Genomic DNA, 19,515 nt, shown 5'->3' with positions numbered 1-19,515 from the left:
GGTCCGGGGCTCCACATGAATTCGGATATAACGTGATAAAGCAGCGGGGCTTGAGTGGCGCTTTAAAGGGCTGTGGCTCCCTGCTGCTTTACCACGTTATATCCCAATTCATATTATATCGGGTTGCGTTCTGTCGGGGTAAAGGTGTATTCTGTGATCCTACAGCTTCAGAATTTGTCACTGAATTCACTCCTAACCATAATGCCGCTGAGAGCAGTGGGTTTTGCTGTAGAATTAAAGGCCTTTTTACCACAGAATCCATAGAGCTTTGCTTGTAGTGAAGCAGCTTGCTTTGTCCATTATGAGACAAAACTCCTATTCTTCTCTAATTAATACTCTTCACTGTTTCTATTCTGGTTGTTTGCTTCTTTATTTTTCTTGATTAGGGATACTGTAGTGTTGGTTTGAAGGAGGGAAAGCACTGGCATTGTCTTTCACTTTGAAGTTATGTGGAGTCAACTTGGCCCTTATGTCTCCCAATGAATCACAGCTGTTTGAGGCTTATAAAAAACAACTTGCTTGTATATCATGCTGTGAATCTACCAGAAGAAAAATCAGATTTCTGTTTTATTAAGGGATTCTAAAATGGTTTGATTTTTGTTTGTCATATTGAAATTTCTTTAATATAGTAAAAAAGTATTTGTGATTTGCTTAAAAAGATACTGATCACTGTACTCCATCTGGCCCTACTATAATTTCTATGAGCCTAAGGTAAGCATGTTTGGGTGAATTCATTACATGACTGCCTCTGAAGGGAGGGTACTTGTTGAGAATAGGGAGTAGACTTCTTTGCTGTTGACTTGCTAGCAGCTGTAGACACAGTTATGGACTGGTTAGAGCTTAACCTCATTGCTCAATTTCAGAGTGGTCACCCTGTTAGTCTCTATCAGCAAAAACAGCTAGGAGTCCTTGTGGCACCTTAGAGACTAACCAATTTACAAAAGCTTACACCCAAATAAATTAGTTAGTCTCTAGGGTGCCACAAGGACTCCTTGTTGTTATTGCTCAATTTGGTTATCTTGTATACCATATGTGCAACTGTCAGAACTCCTTCAGTTAGGTTTGAGAGGATTTACTCTTTAACATTTGACTCATCTTCTTCCAGAGCTCTTTCATCTTAGGAAACAAAAAATAAAACAAACAAAAAAAACCCCACACAACAACTACACTTCAAGTCAATCACTGAAATGGCTGGAGGAGACTGAAAAATTAGGAGTCTGTATCCAAAAAGTACATTGGGGGTGATGAGGTAGGGATATGCAGATATTAAACAAGCTTGACTCCTGCGTGGTTGTGGGGGGGGGGGGAAAAACAGCTTTCAGCACAAAACTTACTCAGCTGTTTAAAAATGTACTATTATTACTAATTAAATGGATAAAACTGTTGATACAGTGTTATGGCTGAGAAATAAAGCGAAAGATTTTCAAAGGCAGAGAGGACAATGACTCCTTTGATTAGGATTCAAGCACTGATATACACACACGTGCATCTGTGTATCTTCCACTATATCGCCATACTTTAACAGGAAGCCTCGCATTTATACTTGGACTAATTTATTATTCACATAAGCCCATCTACATAATCTAATGGATTGGATTTTCTTAATATAATCAGTATTTTCAAGTACTTGGGTGGTGAAAATGTGATGAAAATTGGTAAAAATTACATAATACTTTTGTAATACCCAGGAATTTTTCAGTAAAAATTAATAAAAATAGAAAATCAAGGCCCTTGGGCACGTATTACAGCTCCGGTAAAACTGAGGAGGAAAAAGCAAGTGGTGGATAATTTTACTCCTCTTCCACTGTGATTTGCGGGGATATTCCTTTGCAGTTCTTTCTTTCCTCACTACCTCAATGCCCACATTGACAGGTTTTTCTCACCCTTATGATCTGGGGCAGAGATGACCTGACAGCTTAGAGTTGTTAGGTTTGCGCAGTAGAAATGGGAGTACTGGCTTGAAATTAGGCTATAGAAGTTGAAAACTGAACAGAAGATAGAAACTTTATTCCCTTTTCTCTATCATTAGTGGCAGGAGAGCTTCCAGCATCTGGGTTACCAGCACTACAGCAATTCCCCTCTAGGATATCATGCTAATGTGTGTCAGGAAAGAGAGAATAAGCAAAATTGCAGAAATTTTCTACCATTGCCTTTAATTTTAAAATGTGCCTGCTGAGCTGCTGCACTCCAGAATACTCTGCATCCAAAAGAACACAGTCAAGAAGGCACCCAAGCATGCTGACACATGACTTTGTGTGGCACTGCTTTTAAGAGGGAATTTCTTTGTGCAGATCTACACAAGAGTGTGGTTATATCCGTATATACATGTGTTACATGCTTAAATAGAAAAGGAAAAGATTGATTATTTTTGGCTTTCATTAGTTCATACCTTATTTTATTTTTAACTGTTTTATGTCTTAGTGCACCCGCCCACACACACTTTTTCCTGTGGGTTATATCTATGCCAATGGGTGTTTTAACTCCAAGTTGTGTTGTCAGAGTCCAGAATAATAGTTAAGCATAAAAACCATTTTCATTCTTGAAAAATGAAAAATATATACCATGGATTTTCTCTATAAACTTGGATAATGAAATAAAATTGCCCTTGGGGTTGAGAGTAAGTATAAGCTATTTCAGCCCTAATAGCTGATTTTTTTGGGAAAAACTAGCTAGTGAACATAGGGATTTATAATGAATGCCTTCATTACTGTAACTATAATGTGGCTTTGATGATATTATAACCTAAAAAAGAAAAACGACACTTTAAAAAACCATTATTTCCTCCCAAAACCAAAGAGTAATCTAGTTGCATGCAGGGATCATTTGGTTAGAATGGAAAAACAAAGCATACTCTGAAGAGTTTCATCCAGAAGTTCATTATGCTGTGCTAATGGACTCTTTGGGGGGTTACAGATTGTCGTTGAGTTCTTAATTCAAAGCACATGCTTTCGGCGTTTACCAAATGTCATCTCTTTCATGATAGTATTGATATGTTCTGTAACTACTAGGATATTTTTAGAAAAATGCATTCCTTGGATATTATTTATATAACCATAGCATCTTGAGATGCCAACAGAGATAATGGCTGCATTGTGGTAGGTGAGTTCCATAATAAGAGACAGTCCTCATTCCGAAGAGTTAACACTTTAAATAGACAAGACTGACAAAAATGTGAGAGAATTATGATCTCATTTTACCTAGGGCAAACTGAGACAGAGACTGTAACTTGCCCACTGTCACCCTGGAAGTTTGTGGCAGACCTCAAATTGAATCCCAATCCAGTGCCTTAACCACGAGACCAAAGACCAATTATTATTATTTATTATTTGTATTACAGTCGTGCGCAAGAGCCCTAGTCATGGACCGTGACCCCATTGTGCTAGACATTGTACAAAGAGAGAACAAAAAGACAGTCCCTGCTCTGAGGGGCTTTCAATTCTTTCCTTCATTTTGTACGTTCTGTAGCTAATGGTAAGGGCCAGATTGTGGCTGACCCTATGCGGGTGTACAAGTTGTGGGAAGAGGATACAAAGATCTCCCAGTTCTTTTGGGCTCCAATTCTGGGTCTGTGCCCAATCCCCGGTCCTTTATAAGCTTGATGGTCAGGATTTGAAGAGTGCGGGTAATGACACTAGATTCGATAAAGGAAGAGACTGTGACTCCACCCCTGCGTACGCACCATCCAGCAGAACAGGGCTTATGTGAGAGAAAGCAAACTGTGCTCATTAAAAGGATGGATCATCTGTTCCCATATGCCTGAGGGGGTGTGCATTGCTACACAGCAGTTCTGTAACCCCTCTCAGCCCTGGCTGTGGCTTATAATATACTCCTACTATAGACTGTGTTTTTCTTTGTCTCTTCTTGTGTGTGTGTGTTACATCAGTATAGATTGCAAAATATTTTTATAATGGGGAAAGCGTTGTGGGCTTTTCCTTCATTCTCAAAAACAGCTGACCTGCTCTACTTTATAATCTGAAGAAGTGGGAGGATGAGGGAGGTAGAATCACCCTGAGGCAGAGACCAGGTATGGATAATTTCAGCCCAAAAGGTGAAAGTTTTAGAAAGTTGTGAGCCACTGAAGAGAGAAAAGTACAATGGAAACATGGAGGGAATTGACTATAGCTATTGTGAGCACTTCAGCTACTTTAAAAGAAAAATCAACTGTTGTCACCCTAGAATAGAGCAACTTTCATCTGGTGAATTTATCTTGCCCGTCCTGTAAGCATGTGGTAAGTGCTAGTAGCTAACAGTCCAGCAGAACTCACAGATCTACCTTTATAAAAAGTTAAAATATTTAAATCTTCATCTTTTAATTTGTCTTTAATCCTGAAGTTTATCTATTGTAACACAGGTGTAAGATGTACAATTTATAAATGTTTGTTGATGTTTTTAGCTGATGAATATGTTGTTTTAGCTTCTTTGCTGTATACCAGGTTTCATGCAAGAATGATTTCTGTGATTCGAGAGAGAGAAAAATTGTTCCCTTAAAAAAAATTAATTGAAAGACAGTAGTGCCTATTAGTGTGTATATGGTAAAACACTATATTAATTCTGTATGTTAAACTTGGGTGATGCAGAATAAATTTTTATAGTAAGCTTCAAAAATAAATGGAAAGAAATACTGTGAAACTTAATGTGCTCAGTAAAGAACAACACACGACAGGGCATGTATTTCTTTGATAACCGCCCACCTGGGGTGCGTAGTGAGACACAGTGCTGAAGGCCAAGTGCCTACAGTGTCTGGGAAGTGGTGTTATCACTGACTACTGTATACCCTGGAGTGTTATTCCACTTAGAATATGATAGGATTGACTGTTTGGATGGGAAAAAATTAAGGCTAAGTAGTTCCCAACCCTATGGGTGTTGTCCCATAATTGCAGGGCTTCACTTACGTAGCCAATCACTTTGCTCCCTCAGTCCTGCCCCTTTTCTAATAATATCTAAAAACTTTTCTGGACTCTAGAAAGGATTTTTAAACATTAGATAATCTTGAGTAATAATAAATGCCATCTCCAGTATTACTGCTAGCCATAAGAAACTTGACGAGTCAATCCAACACCTTTCTGGAATATGAAAGTACAAATCCAGTTGAAGTAAAATCTTGGACTAGCTAAAGGGTTGTAGAAGCTTTTTCAGTATACTTGTCAGATCTCATCAGCAAGTTCCTGCAAATACTGTCTCCAAGTCCCTTATGGTTAGCAGTTACAATGAATATAGTTATTTTTCAAGACCGTGTTTTAAAAATCTTAATTAGTCCTAATGTCCTTGGTAGACAAGTATTATTATACTCAGTTTACAGACTGTGTGAATAGCCCAAGATGAAACAGGTTAGTGACATATCCTGCATTTAGATCTCCTGAACCGTAACCACTAGATCAAACTGCTTCCCCTGTCAATGAGATGTGTTTCAGATTGAGCATATCAGGTGGAATTTTCAGAAGTACCAAAATGAATTAGTACTGAAAGTAATTTGAAACTCTAGAAAATCAACCTATTTGCATATGTGGTTGATAGATATTTAAGTGCTGTTGTCTGTTGTTTTTTTTCTTCCTCCTCTCCTCTGTAATCAGCCTATCAAACTCGGGGATCACCTAAACAGCATACTGCTTGGAATGTGTGAAGATGTCTTTTATGCCCGTGTGTCTGTACGGACGGTTCTGGATGCCTGCAGTGCCCACATAAGGAACAGTCATTGTGCACCTTCTTTCTCATATGTGAAACAGTTGGTTAAACTGGTTCTGGGAAGCCTCTCTGGGGTAAGTGTTTACAAGCAGTTGAGCAATAACTGAGAATTGCAAAAACACAGTGAAGAAATTGGTTCAAAGTCTCTCTCCAAACAAACTTGCTTCTTGTTTGTAATTTTTCCCAACTTATATTAAAGGGACACTTGGTCTAAAAATTAACTTCTGTTTGAATGTTTTTTACCTGCTTTTGTCACAAGCAACACAAGAACGAGCAATTACTGAAAGTTTAATGGAAAACATTGTGGTCTCTAATTTTTGTTAGTTGACTTTATGCATTTGGCAGCACTGTATATAGCCACTTTTGCAGTTTCCCTGGTAAGGTCAGTTTCTCCTTGTGTTGGATCTTCCACACAGGAATGGGGAGAACATTTTTTTAAAATATAGGCAAATATGATGATAAAAACAAAAAATTGGAATAGATGTATGGGGCAGGGTGTTTAATACTTGTTTTAGCTAACTGGATTTCTCTTTTACGTTTTAAATTCTGTTATGGACAGTTGTTTGTTGAAGGAAATAAGGGAATGTGTCACCAGACTTTTAAGTTCTTCTGAGATTTTACCCAACTGTCAGCCATTATTACTGACAGGGAATTCATATTATTATGACACATGCACTTATTATTTTCATATGCAAAAAGAATGACATTAACTCATCTCACAAAGTTACCATTCCTGACTGGCAACCTCTCCCTTCGCTACAATGTTACAACATATTCTTGGGATGGTCAAATAATTTTAGGACTCTGAATAGAAGTGGAGCTCACTAACTGTTCATGGTGCCAAACATACTTCTTCCAGTATTTTTCATTTATAAATTATCTCTAATAATGGCAATCAGACAACTCAAGCAAAGTATTTCTACAGAATTGCTGGACCATAGGTCTTGGATTCTGTGGTTCTGATTCACTGCTATGTTACTACAGTATTCTACTGCTTCAACCCTTTGGAACTCAATGAATTATTACTGCGTAGACTGTCAGTCTTTCATCAGTTAAGACTGAGCCAATCACAACACGTCTTCCAATCTTCTCTCGCTCTGGCCATCTTTTGCCATGCTTGTCTATATCTCCTTGTTAGGAAATCATCCCACCTCTTTGGAGGTCGACCTTATGGCCATTTCAGTTCTCGTGGATACCACTCAGATATAGCTGGTGTAAAAATGGATTTCTGGACACATGCCACCAGTTTGATCACGGAAAAGTGCATTGTTTGATATCCTGTTTCTTGAGATGGGAGATTCCAGTGCTGTCAGAGCCTTGCTAATCTGGTTGGTAAATTGCTGCATGAAGAGATATGACTCTGGCTCAGTTGAATCTCCAGTCATCACTGATTCCTTACCCATAGGCCTTCCAGAGAGAGCGCTGTGAGGCATACTCTGGTCTCTGGCAGCCTAAGAATGGCAGCTGAATCTCTCTCTTTCCAATGATCGTCAGTGTGATATCTCAGCTTCTCCATGGTAACTCAGTGTAGCAACTCTTCTACAATGCAGAGCAAGAGGCAGTAATTGAGACAACCAGGCCCCAGCAAATTCAGAGTTTTTAAAATAGGATTGGATTGTGACCTACAGGCAACCAATAGAGAGCAGGGCACTAATGTGAATGGTCTTGTATGATGTCTCTTGCTTAGCTCTATGTTGTATCAGTCTTAATTGCCACATGGCTTTCATAGTCAGTCCCAGCTAATAGTGCATTAGCGTACTATTAGCCTGGAGGTGACAAAGATGTGAATGACTTTGACCAGCCCTTTATCTTGGCCAGCATCGATGGAAAAGGTAGTAGTGGCTGAAAATGCCTATCTGTAAGTTCCAGGATCAAAGGTGAATCCACCCAAAGCCCCTGTTTGTGCGCCACCTTAATAAGCGGGAGGAGTATTAAAAAAACTTCAGTTGAGGTGTTACTTGTTGAGATTCTGCTACTTCTTCTGTTTCCTTCTACCAATCAACATCACCTATGTTTTGCCTGAACAGAGTCTTAGCCAGCTGTCTTTCATCTATCTCCCTGTTTCACCAAGTCATTGGAATATCTGAGACCACATTGTTCACACTAAACAAGGAAGAAAAATAGAACCGGGTATCATCAGAATGTTGGTGACATCGTGATGCAGTTGTTTTCTTTATGCAGTGAGCTAGTCTTCACTCCCCAGTTTCATTCCATTGTACACAAATAGGTCCCGTTGCTGTTTTTCTGTACATATCCTTGAAATGCCAACTTAATGATGTACATACACTGTTTATATATGGAAACTGTGCTGCTATTGCTCGGGATTATATAGAGCATCCAATTTAGAAGTGTGTTCCTGTACATATCTGTTGACCCTGATTAGGTATTGTTGTACTGTAAATGTTTCCTCTTGAACTGTATAGGAGATTATCCATTGAAATGCAAAATATCTTAAAATGTCACTGGGTGCATTTCCTTCTTAAAATATTTTGTAAAGGGTGAATGGGGAGATCACTGATTGAACCTATTTAATAGTCGTTTGGTTGCATTGTAATTGTACTAGATAGAAAGTAACTTGATTTTTCAGAAGCTGCTAATTCTTCAGTTAGTTTCTAATTTACAGAAAGGCTAGAGTAAAAATTATCAGTGCAATTTTAAAAGATTCTTTGAATTATTTGTATGCAAGTATCCAGAATCAGATAAATGTATATATTGAATTAACATTTATTTTTAAAAGTTGGGACGCTGTGATAAAATATCTCAAGAGTTGGAATTTCCTTTTTTTGTTCTTTGAATTATGGAAACTGAAGGAAACACTTTTCTGAAATCATTAAAGCTATTATATGGGCATCCAATAGAGCTACTATGGGTACTAGCCTAAAATATCATCCACAAGCTTGCATTTAATAGTAGGTACAAACCGTAATTTAGCAAACTGAATATGTACATCCTGGAATATCTAAAGCTATTTTAATTCTTCTAGTTTCCATTTACTGTAATGGAACATATTTATGTTGTAGATTTTATGGAATTATTTTCTGTTTATTTGGGGGGAAAGTATGCCAAACATGTATTGAACAAATATTACTAAAGTGATACTAATAAGGGAAGGGTTCCTAAAACATAACCCTGGGGGAAATCCAAATTGATAATCCTCATTCAATGAAGAAATTCTGAATTTCCACAGACATACTAATGTAAATACTGTATGATTACTTTATTTGCCTGAGAAAGAAAATGTCCTGCTAAATGTGTTGGCCTTTTGTCCTGAAGTATCCGGTCTTCATGGTAACATGGTCTTTTCAGAACACTTGACTTTGTATTACTGCCTGTTTACAGGTCGATCAGCTTTCCTGCAACGGAGAAAGAAAATTGCAGACAGACAGAAGCCAGGCCATTCGGGATAGGCTGAGAGGGAAGGGACTTCCCACAGGTAAATGCTCCTGGGCGGTCAGGATGATGAAAGCCTTATGGAAGAAATCTAGGGCCTGGTCCACACTACAGCGTTAAATCGATTTAAACAGCGTTAAATCGATTTAACGCTGTACCCATCCACACTACAAGGCACTTTAAATCGATTTTAAGGGCTCTTAAAATCGATTTCTGTACTCCTCCCCAACGAGAGGAGTAACCCTAAAATCGATATTACTATATCGATTTAGGGTTAGTGTGGACGGAAATCGAAGTTATTGGTCTCATTCTTTTACTGAGCTACCCAGAGTGCACCGCTCCGGAAATCGATGGTAGCCTAGGACCATGGACGCACACCACCGAATTAATGTGCCCTTGTGTGGACGCGTAAAATCGATTTTATAAAACCAGTTTTATAAAACCAGTTTTAATAATTTCGATTTTATGCTGTAGTGTAGACGTGGCCTAGGATGCTTAGCCAGCCAAATGAGTAGTAGGAGAGGGAGAACTCACATTCACATCCTCAGAAGCCTGATGGTTAGTACACCAGAGAGCACTGTTCAGCTAAACACTTAAGTGCATGCTTAAGTCCCATTGATGACAGGTGGATAAGAATGAGCTTGGGTTTATTCACATGCCAGGTATCTCGAGTGAGGTATCTGATATAGAATAATTAACCACTGGAACAATTTACCAATTCGCCATTACTTGAAATCTTTAAATCAAGACTAGATTTATGTTCTAAGGCAACCAGAAATTATGGGTTTGAACCAAGACTCATTTTTCCTGAATTGTGCAGAAGTCCAGACTACATGATCATAATGGTCAATTCTAGCCTAAAAATACATGCATGCAAATGTGGTATCTCACTACCAGCAGTTACTGCTCACTTCTCAAACAGTGAATGGACACAAATGCTCAGATTTATCATTGTGCAGAAGGTACATAAGGTGTTCAACTCTTCACATGTTACTGTCAGTCTCTGCCCATCTACCACCACCAAACAGGTACAAAATTATTTTACTCTCTGTTTTTCAGCTCTTCTTGTTATTGTTGTGTTGTTTAAAAAACATAGTAGCCTGGAAGGGATTGCAAGCATCAAGATAGCTACTAGGATTGCCAGTAGTGCTAGAAATCACAAAGAAGGCAAAACTAGGCAGGGCCATGGCCCTGCAACTGTTCTGTACTGACGGGGGCTTTAGGGCTAGGTGCTGGGATGGAATGGTAGGCTGCTCTTCCAAATAAGAGGTGGAGTTTCTCTTAAGAGCCCTCTTTTGCTGATTTTTTTTTTCCTGCTGTCCTCTACAGGCAGTATGCCTTTAGGAACAGTTGATGATGCAGTATTCCTTTTGTCTCATTCTCGCACATGCACTGTCACTGGTTTCTACAGCCATAATATAGCACTTAGTACCTTAGCTTTTTTTGCAACATTTGTTTGTTCTCTCCCCCATCCCCCAGAAATATATTTGTCCTTAACTTAAAATCTTTTCTTCTCAAATGAGTGTGGATTTTGTATTTGTTTGATTGTTTCTTTTTGTTCGTATACACACAACTTATAAGACTGTCTTTAGCAGAAGTAATTTTATGTCTTTACAGTCTTAAGTTTTGCTGTTAACATATAGTTATGTTTGGGTTTTACTACTTAACTTCAGAGATTGGTACTATAACAAGCCATCTTGTTATAGCATCTTCACGGGTTTCTGGCTCAGTTCTAGTGTGCAGTAATATCTGTTTAATGTCTAGTGTATCCTCTCTCTAGGGACTATACTTTGTATTTGCAGGGGAAGGATGAGATCATCTAACAGGTGTTTTCCCACTGTAACCTGTATGATTTATTTATAAAACAACATAGGATAGAATATTCTTCCCCTCACCCTGCTTTCTTTGCATTGCTCGGTACATATGATGCCTGCTCCTCTGAACTGGTTAAGAAGGGAATTTAAAAAAAAATATTAAAAAAAAATGCAACATCTGGCTTCCTGAGGTTATGCAGAGTTAAAAGATTGGCCACTTCTCTTTCCCCTCTCTGGACAGATGGTGCTATCAACTTGAGAGAGTGTGTTTCACCTACCAAACTCACTTCTGTGCAGGCTGGTGTTATATGGATAAGGTTCCCTCTGGCTATAAAAACTTTTACTCCTGGGGGAATTCTATGTGACTGTATGCCAGCAGAAAATGCCCCATCCCCCCACAGAATTCCTGTGCTTCCCTGCAGAAAATGGCAGGGAACCAAAGGGAAGCTGCATTGGGAGTGGGGGCTCTGATGGGTTGCCACTTGGAACAGGGATAACACTGAGCCCACCTGACCCACCAGCCTGGACTCCCTTTACATTGTACTGCTGTGATAGGCTCTCAGTCCCCTTCCAGCACACATACAGGTGAAGACACACCCAGCTGCAGCTTCACACAGATGCTGAGATCAGCTCTGCATGGGAAGGCTCAGCTAAGGAACTGCCCAGTTACTCAAGTGCACACACCCCTTTTAAGGGTCAACCCAAAATTATGCCGCCTTGTGCTGCGCAGAGAACTCATGAAATTCGCCCCCTCACTCAGTTCAGTCCTTGTTTCTCAGGTGTTTCCAGCAATCTTCTCGGGTTGGGAGTCAGTGAAGAAGAGCCATGATGATGTCACTCCCTGTCTTAAATAGCTTTTGCATATGGCGGGAACCCTTAGTCTCCAGGCTTAGTTGGTTCCCACACCTTTCCATCGAAGAACACTGGTATTGCAAGATGGAGTCCAGTACTGGGTGTTTTGGTCACATGTCCCTGTAGGGCCATAGCAGCCATGTCTAGAAAGCTTTTTGTAGGGTCCTCAGGAACGCGCACTGGTGGGCGATTAGCATCTTCTAAGACCTGTTGTTCTCCCTGATGGCCCTTCCCAGCCAGCCATCTAGATTGATTGCATTCTGCCTAGTGGGTGTTCCCCAGGTGTAAACACATTTGAAGCATAGACAATATTCCTAACTTCAGATACCAAAATAATACATGCATACAAATAGGATAATCATATTCAGTAAATCATAACCTTTTCAGTGATATCTCACATGACCTATCTTGTATAAAGTACATCATAGTTATGCCATAATCATATCATAACAATACCTCTATGAAGAATATGGGCGTAGTATCACAGGGGTGACCATGGGCTCAGTTTTGGGGGGGATTCCCCCCCAAACCGGGGTGAGGCATGATGGACACATGGGGTTACGTGCCACTGCCCCCCATTTCTGCAAGCGCAGAGCTCCCCAGCTGAAGGACGCTGTCTCTCAGCTCTGCAGACTGAGCAGCTGAATGCCACCTCTTGAGTCCTAGTGCCAGTCATGCTCCCCTTCTGTGTGCTGGGAGCCTTCCTATTTTCTGTGCAACAGTGAGTGCCTGGGGTGGGGCTGGGTAAGGGGTGGGGGTGGTGGGAAGAGGCAGTGGGGAAGGAAGGGGGTGGAATAGAGCAGGGGGAGGGGAATGTGAGAGTGAAGGGAAGGGGATGGAGAAGAAAAGGGGGTGGGGAAGCAGGAGCTCAGCATTTGGCATCCCCTCAGCAGCAGCTTGGGCTCCTCTGTTAAGCAGGCCCACTGAACCCTCACCCTGGCAAGCCCCACCTCCCCCCACCTGGACCCCTCTGACAAGCCCCTCACATCAAGACCCCACTGATCCCCAACCAGTTGCACATGGACCCCCACCCATCAAGCCCCACTCCTCCAGCACCTGGACCTGCCCTATTAAGCCCCCCACATGCAGACCCCCTCCCGCTGAGCCCCAACCACCTTCACCCGGATCCCCTGCTGAATCCCATTACCCCTGCACCTGGAACCCCCCAACAAGCCCCTGTGCATCCAGATCTCTCACTGAGCAGCCCACACCCAGATTGCTCCACACAGAAATCTCTCACCCCACACCTGGATCTCCCCACACTAAGCTTCTCTACACTTGGCTCCTGCTGGGCTGAGACTGCCCACCCATACCTGGTGTGCATGGCACAGAGAGGCAGGGCCCTAGGGTGTTTTGGGGGCAGGCCCAGCCCTTGCACTGTCAGGGTCAGGTGCAGCCTCACTGCCAACCAAGTTCCTATACCAAGGAAGGTGAGGGTTTAGGGTGATCTCCCACCTCAAATGCAGTCAGGGCCTGTGATCCCCACTGCCATGCTGGAGCCACATTTATTTATTGACAAATAAAATTTGCAGAACTTAAAAATATTGTGTTCATAAATTTTAATTTTTGGCACATAATTCCCTCAGACGTCAAAAACAAAATAACTGTGTTCTTACTACATTAAGTCCTTTCTCCTTCCCTGTCTTTTAAGAGACGAACCCAGATTCCTTTATTGTCTCCCTCTGTTGCCTGCTTGTCCTGCTCCCAAGCTGGTTTTCCCGTCTGGTCCACACTGTGTTCAAATCCTAAGCCTTTTCTTCTGCCTAAGATACATGTCCTCCTGATTCCCAGCATCTTCTCCCAGTCCTTCATCTCCTGGTGCTAGCTTTCAGTTCTGTTCATCAAGACATCTTGCTCTCAACACCACCTTCCAATTTACAGGTTCTCCTCCTCTTTGGTAGCTGCTGTACCTGATTCCCACTGTATTCAGTTCCTAGGGAGTACGGAATCAGGATAGTAACCCTGAGTAATAATTCTCAGTTCCAATTTGGCATTTCAGCTTTGTAAACCATTTAAAAACTAGCAAGGAGCGAAGAGAGATGATTATACTATACAGACGCCCCCTGACTTACGCAATTATTCCGTTCCAGAAAGCCTTGCGTAACTCGAATTTTGCGTAAGTTGGAAACGTATACCTGTACATTATGCAAAAATTTCCACAACTCAAAAATCCTATTTCTGGCTTATGGAACTTTTTCTGTAAGTGCGAATTTGAGTAAATCGGGTCTTGCGGAACCCGGGGAACATCTGTAAGTTACTGAGTGACAACCAGACTGCAGTAGACTCCAGAGAATTTACACCTTTGATATTTCTATTTTTATAGCTGTGTTCCTGTCATTGGTACTAATTCTGTCAATATCCGTGTAGCTCAGCTTCCCTGAAGGGCAGAGCTTCTAGCCTCTGGCAAAGCAGGAACTTGAATTTAGTACCAATTACATTAATGATAGGCCTGGAATGAGGAACCTCGGGTAGAAAGCCAACATACAAATGTGCTATTGAAAAGTAAATAAAGGACAATGTTGTCCTATCTCCTCTTTATATTATACAGTTTATCATTTGTGTGGGCTTGAGACTGAATTGCCAGTGTGAAAGTCATTAGGAAAATTTGTCAACATGGAACTAATGTATAATATAGATGTGTCACGAAGTTTACACTGTCAACTTGAGAATGCTGAAGTGTTGTTATGCACAAATAACTAATATCTGTTTCCATAGACTGAATTTATGAAGTAGTAAATTGATGTGCTGAATTGAGAAATATGCTTAGGTTGACAAAAACAACGAGGAGTCCTTGTGGCTCCTTAGAGACTAACAAATGTGTTTGGGCATAAGCTTTCATGAACTAAGACCCACTTCATCAGATGCATTGAGTGGAACATGCAGTAGGGATGTATAAATGCACAGCATATGAAAAGATGGGAGTTGCCTTACCAAGTGGGGGGGTCAGTGCTAATGAGCCAATTCAATTAGGGTGGAAGTGGTTCTATTCTTAACAGTTGGAGTGGAAATCACTTTTGTAGTGCTAATGAAGCCAATATAAATAAGGTGGCCAATTTCAAACAGCTGAGAAGAAGATTGGCGTATCAGCAGGGAGGAATTAGTTTTTTATAGTGACCCATCCACTCCTAGTGACATTTGTCATGTAATTTCCAGATCTTTGTGCAAAACCTGTGAAAACCATTGGCCTTTTGATCAGTTCACAAGTTAGTTTCCTCAGTTCAAATCCCAGTTGCCATGGCATAATAACTAATGCTGGGCAAATATCTCAAAATATTTTCCACTTCAGTTGTATAAATCAAATATTTTTACACTCCTAAAATGCACAGAATGTTTTTAGCATTTTCTTTTTCTATCTTGTTACCCTTTAAAAACAAAACAAAAAACTGTAGCTATTTTTTTTAGAAATGTGAATATTCATTCCAACAAACAATTGAATTCACTTTACCTAATTTGTCTTTGCTCCTCTTTTGGATTCCCTGTCCATTAATATGAATATCCTACTGAATGAATTTCTTGGCAGGGAAAGTGGCAGAAAAAACCTTCAAGTAAATATTGGGAAATATTTGCAGATAGTGAGTTTTATACTCAAAACCATGAGTATTCACGCCACCAAGAAACAAAAAAATGCAACCTGATTTTGTGTCCCATCTAAACTAATCTGTGGAACCATCTGTGTAATTACTGGGGCTTCATGCACACTCAGGAGCCCACCCATTCAGTTATTTAAATCAGGTCCTATTTGTTGAGCTCTGATTGTTATGGAAGTCTTGGTCATTGTCCTCATCTATTTATCCGCTGTGTTCAAACTTTTATCACTGGGCTGTAAGAGCAAAAGGGAGGAGGAAAAGTGTCTCTTGGAGGACTATCTTTCTCCTTTTAAAGATGCTTCCTCAGTTTGTTTCTTGCTTTTTCTTCCTATCCACAAATTTCTCCGACTTACCTTTGATGTGTTTAGGGTGCTAAAATCATAGGATTGTTAAGACTGACTGTTAAGTGGGGGTAGGCTATCCAGCAAACTCTCAACCTCTGACTACCCTAAGAATCATTTCTAAGGGACTCGTCAAAGTGAGCAGCCTTATCTTTGTGTGTGTTGTATTCATCTGAATGTATTAAAGTAGGGCAGGAAATGATTCAGCAGTCCTGGATGAAATCTTAGGTGTCGACACTCTCCATTTAATTTGCATGCTATAATTACAAGCTGTAAAAATAGCAGATGCATTCTAAAGGTGATTATTAAAGTGTTTTAAACATCAAAGGAACAAATGAGAGGACATTTCTATATGAAAACTGTAGTGTTTAATTAGCGGTCTCCTGAATATTTTTTTCTTTAATTTAGCCACTCAGCAAAAACTGACAGCAGAAGTTTGTAATGTACAGTTGTGCCTGTTTTTTAGGAAGGCAAGGAGATTTCTGTAATAGCCTGCTTTAGTTCTTTTATTGAAAAGAAAAGGCAGCAATCAGTCTGCAAAGAAATCAAATTCATTGGTGTCCCCCACATATTTGAACTGGCATAATTCATTCTAAACTGTTTCATCTTAAACCCAAGGTCGTTGTTTTTCACATAAGAGTAAGTATGGCAGAGTAGTTTATTTGAAAAGTTAGTCTCTGGCACTGTCATCTTTTTTTTCAACATTAAAAAAACAGAAATGTGTAGGTGGAGAATATCTTCATGAGTCTTGCAAAACAGATAGCAAGCCAGTAAAGGATTTGAAATCCAGGCCATTTTTTCTTATTTGTGTCACAGTGGTGCTTTCAGCTCCCGGGTACTGTTATACAAACACATAGTAAGAGATGGTTCCTTCCCTGAAGATTTTACAACCTAAATAGAGAAGGCAGACAAAAGGCAGGAGGGGAGATAATGGCAGAGATGTCAAGTGACTTGGTGCTGCAACCGACCAGCTGTGTGACCTTCATCAGCTTGTGGTGTCCTTGGATATCAAGAGGGAAGTGATGTGACCATTTAGGCATTAGTCCGAGAAGAACACGTAGAAGGGATACTGAGAGGGCAAGAGAGGTTACAAAGGCAAAATGCTGCTTAGTGAAGTGTTAGCAGAATACATTTCTCAGCTACCCAAAATATCTGGAGTTCTTTGCTTCCTTCATAACATCTGTTCTAGTGAAAAACGACATGTGCAGGGCTAAAACGTTTGCATTCTTGCCACTTTTTACTCTCAGCTCTTCAAAGGGTAATTTCTCCCAGCTCATGTTCTTTACAAGGAATGCAGTAACTTTAATCTGTTACTTGGGATTTCTCATCAAAAAAAAGGAGGGGAGGGGGACGGAAAGGGGTGTTTCTAGCAAGCAACCCCCAGGCCACTTCTGGCTCTGTTATCTCCTTTCTGGCTCCCAGTCTGCCCTAAGGGATTGTAAATCCAACTTCTTTTATGAGCCTCCCTCTCTCATTTGAGTGACTAGCTGCTTTGTTTTGTGATAAGGATTTTTCTGTTTGCATCCTGCAGTGATAGCTGGTCTGGGAGATCTTTTTAAACTTTAGCGTAATCACTTCCTCTTTACAGAGCTGCCAATCCCGCACTGATAGCTATATATAGACAGAAGATGTAATCGTATGCCTGAATAGGAAACTATATATTGGCCAGAAAAAAAAAAAGATAGGGGAAAGTGTTTTAAAAGGCTTGAACTATATTCTCTCAATGAGAATAAATATAGCCTGCATTCTAGAATTGTCAGATAAACTGCATTGACAGCATCCACAGTTACATAACATCTGATCAATTTCCTACACTACCCTGTTAATGCACTGCTAGAGGCAAATTAATAGATGGAGCTTGTTTAGGGACAGAGTCTGGCGTTCGTGCTCAGAGGGAAATCAGTGAAACTACTTGGAGAGCGATGTTCCACTTAGTGTGAGTAAAGATGGCAGAATTTGGCCCTTTGGTAGTAATTGTACCACGCAAATTTGCAAATGTGGATATCGTTGCAGGGGAGTTACAGAGTCAACCTCACTCTTTGTTCCTAGCTCAATGACGATTCATTGTCATTCATAATGACCTAATAGTCACTGGGACAGGGAAAGCAAACGGTTGTGTATCCTAGGTTAGGGTATTCACCTAGCATGTGGGAGACCTAAGTTCAAATCCCTTCTTCACATCAGGTGGAGAGGGAAATTGATCCTTGATCTCTCACCTCCCATGTGAGTGCCCTAACCTCTGTGCTAAAGGTGATAAGAGAGGCTACATCCTGCTGCTCCTTCCTCCCGTTCCTGTCATCTGAGTCTTCCAAGGGTAATTTGAGGGAAAGGCCGAGCTGTCTATCATACGTACTTATGTGGTCAACAGTGTAGTATCTCAATGCCTCACAATTATTTATTGTCCTTACAGTACCTCTGTGAGGTAGGGGAGTACTATCCTTCCAATTTATGAATGGGAAACTGAGGCAGAGAGCAACTAAATAACTGGCCCAAGGTCACACAAAATGTCAGTGGCAGATCAGGAAACTGAAACCAGGTTTCCAAAGTCCCAATCCACAAATGTAACCACCAGGCCATCCATCTTCCATTTCCCTTTAATAATTTAGATTTAGACTAAGAAGTTCACAGTAAGCATGTCATCTGTCACTCTCTACTTCAGAGGCACAAAAGTGCACAATCCTGGCCTTATGCAGCCAAATTCCCTTTCTGCTCTGTGTTGGTTATTTAATCTCATATGTGGCTTTTCCTCATAATCTTTCCAGTATTTTAAAGTGATCATGCACACAGTTAAAAACCAAGAGCATACAAATAAATAAATAAACTTTCTCGTACAGCTAGAGTGATCAAATTACCAGGATAAAGGCTATGTTAAACCAGATCAAATAGTGCTGACTTAAACTGAATGGAAGGAAAAGTTGTTTTTTTTTTATGGCAATACTAGCCTCCGTGCTACAATACACAGCCTACCAATTGATTAGCTGGAGAAATGGATCTGTGGCTGTAAAACTGCATGAGACAGATCTGCTATGGCCCTCTAAGGAGTCTTGATGTAAGTAGTTTCAAAATAGCATTTCTGTAGAGGATTAGAAAGTCACAGTCATATGTAAGTGTCAGCATTGTCTACAGACCTAAGCAAGTGCATTCTCATCTTGGTTTGGAATCCCTCTGTGGCTTTGGCCAAGTCACCTAATTTTCCCATCTGTAAAATGGGGTTAATAACTACATCACAGTAGTTATGACTATTGAACAGCTGCTTGAAAAGCATTATATACTAGTTCAGTCAGTGCTCATTTGGAATTAGAGTGTGCATGTGGTGGGGAAGACCTTAAAGATACAGTGTGAGGAGACCAGATGAGAATGATGGAATGAGGAACAAAAGATGAGACTAAGGAGGAAGAGAAAATATAGGGGAGAACAAAGAGGTGGAGAGAAGCGTATGAATACCAATTGGGAAGAAAAAAGACTGGGAAAGGAAGATGATGCATTTCAGAGAAAGAGAGAATAGCAGGGAGAAAAATAATGTAGAATGAGCTGCAGAACAGGAGGAAATAAAAAGGAATAAAGACATCTAGGGAGGGAATGAGCTAGAGCAGTGATTTTTTTAACTTTATGATGTTTCTACAGCTGTGGGTTTATGAGGAATGGTGATATTTTGAGCACTCGTGTTACAATAATATTGCTGTTTATTCTGTGATCCACAGTGAAATGCAGGAAAAGGGGAAAAAATACTTAAAATTCAACCAAAGTGCAAAAAAATCCTAGTTTAGATGAAGAGCTGTTCCTTTACCTTCCCCGCGTCAGTGTTACAGTACAGACTTCAATGTAAGCTGTGGTTCCCCATTCCTCAGC

The 19,515-nt window shown here is 40.4% G+C and overlaps 1 protein-coding gene across 9 annotated transcripts in view; it reads left to right on the top strand.

Moving 5' to 3' along the window:
• The window catches only part of PTPN13 (protein tyrosine phosphatase non-receptor type 13), a 186,066-nt gene that overhangs the window by 74,292 nt on the left and 92,259 nt on the right, over nt 1-19,515 (top strand). For 8 of the 9 annotated variants that reach the window (XM_030564946.1, XM_030564949.1, XM_030564942.1 and 5 more), the window contains exons 5-6: nt 5,571-5,756; nt 9,022-9,115. In XM_030564946.1, coding sequence (XP_030420806.1) covers nt 5,571-5,756; nt 9,022-9,115 — 280 coding nt within the window. Of the gene's footprint in view, nt 1-4,010; nt 4,230-5,570; nt 5,757-9,021; nt 9,116-19,515 lie in introns of those variants that run through there. The other variant, XM_030564947.1, reaches the window with a different exon arrangement.

Source organism: Gopherus evgoodei, chromosome 5, assembly GCF_007399415.2.
Source record: "Gopherus evgoodei ecotype Sinaloan lineage chromosome 5, rGopEvg1_v1.p, whole genome shotgun sequence".
NCBI classification, from domain to species: domain Eukaryota; kingdom Metazoa; phylum Chordata; order Testudines; family Testudinidae; genus Gopherus; species Gopherus evgoodei.
Note: the sequence above shows the minus strand (reverse complement) of the source record. Positions and strands in the feature narration are given on the sequence as shown.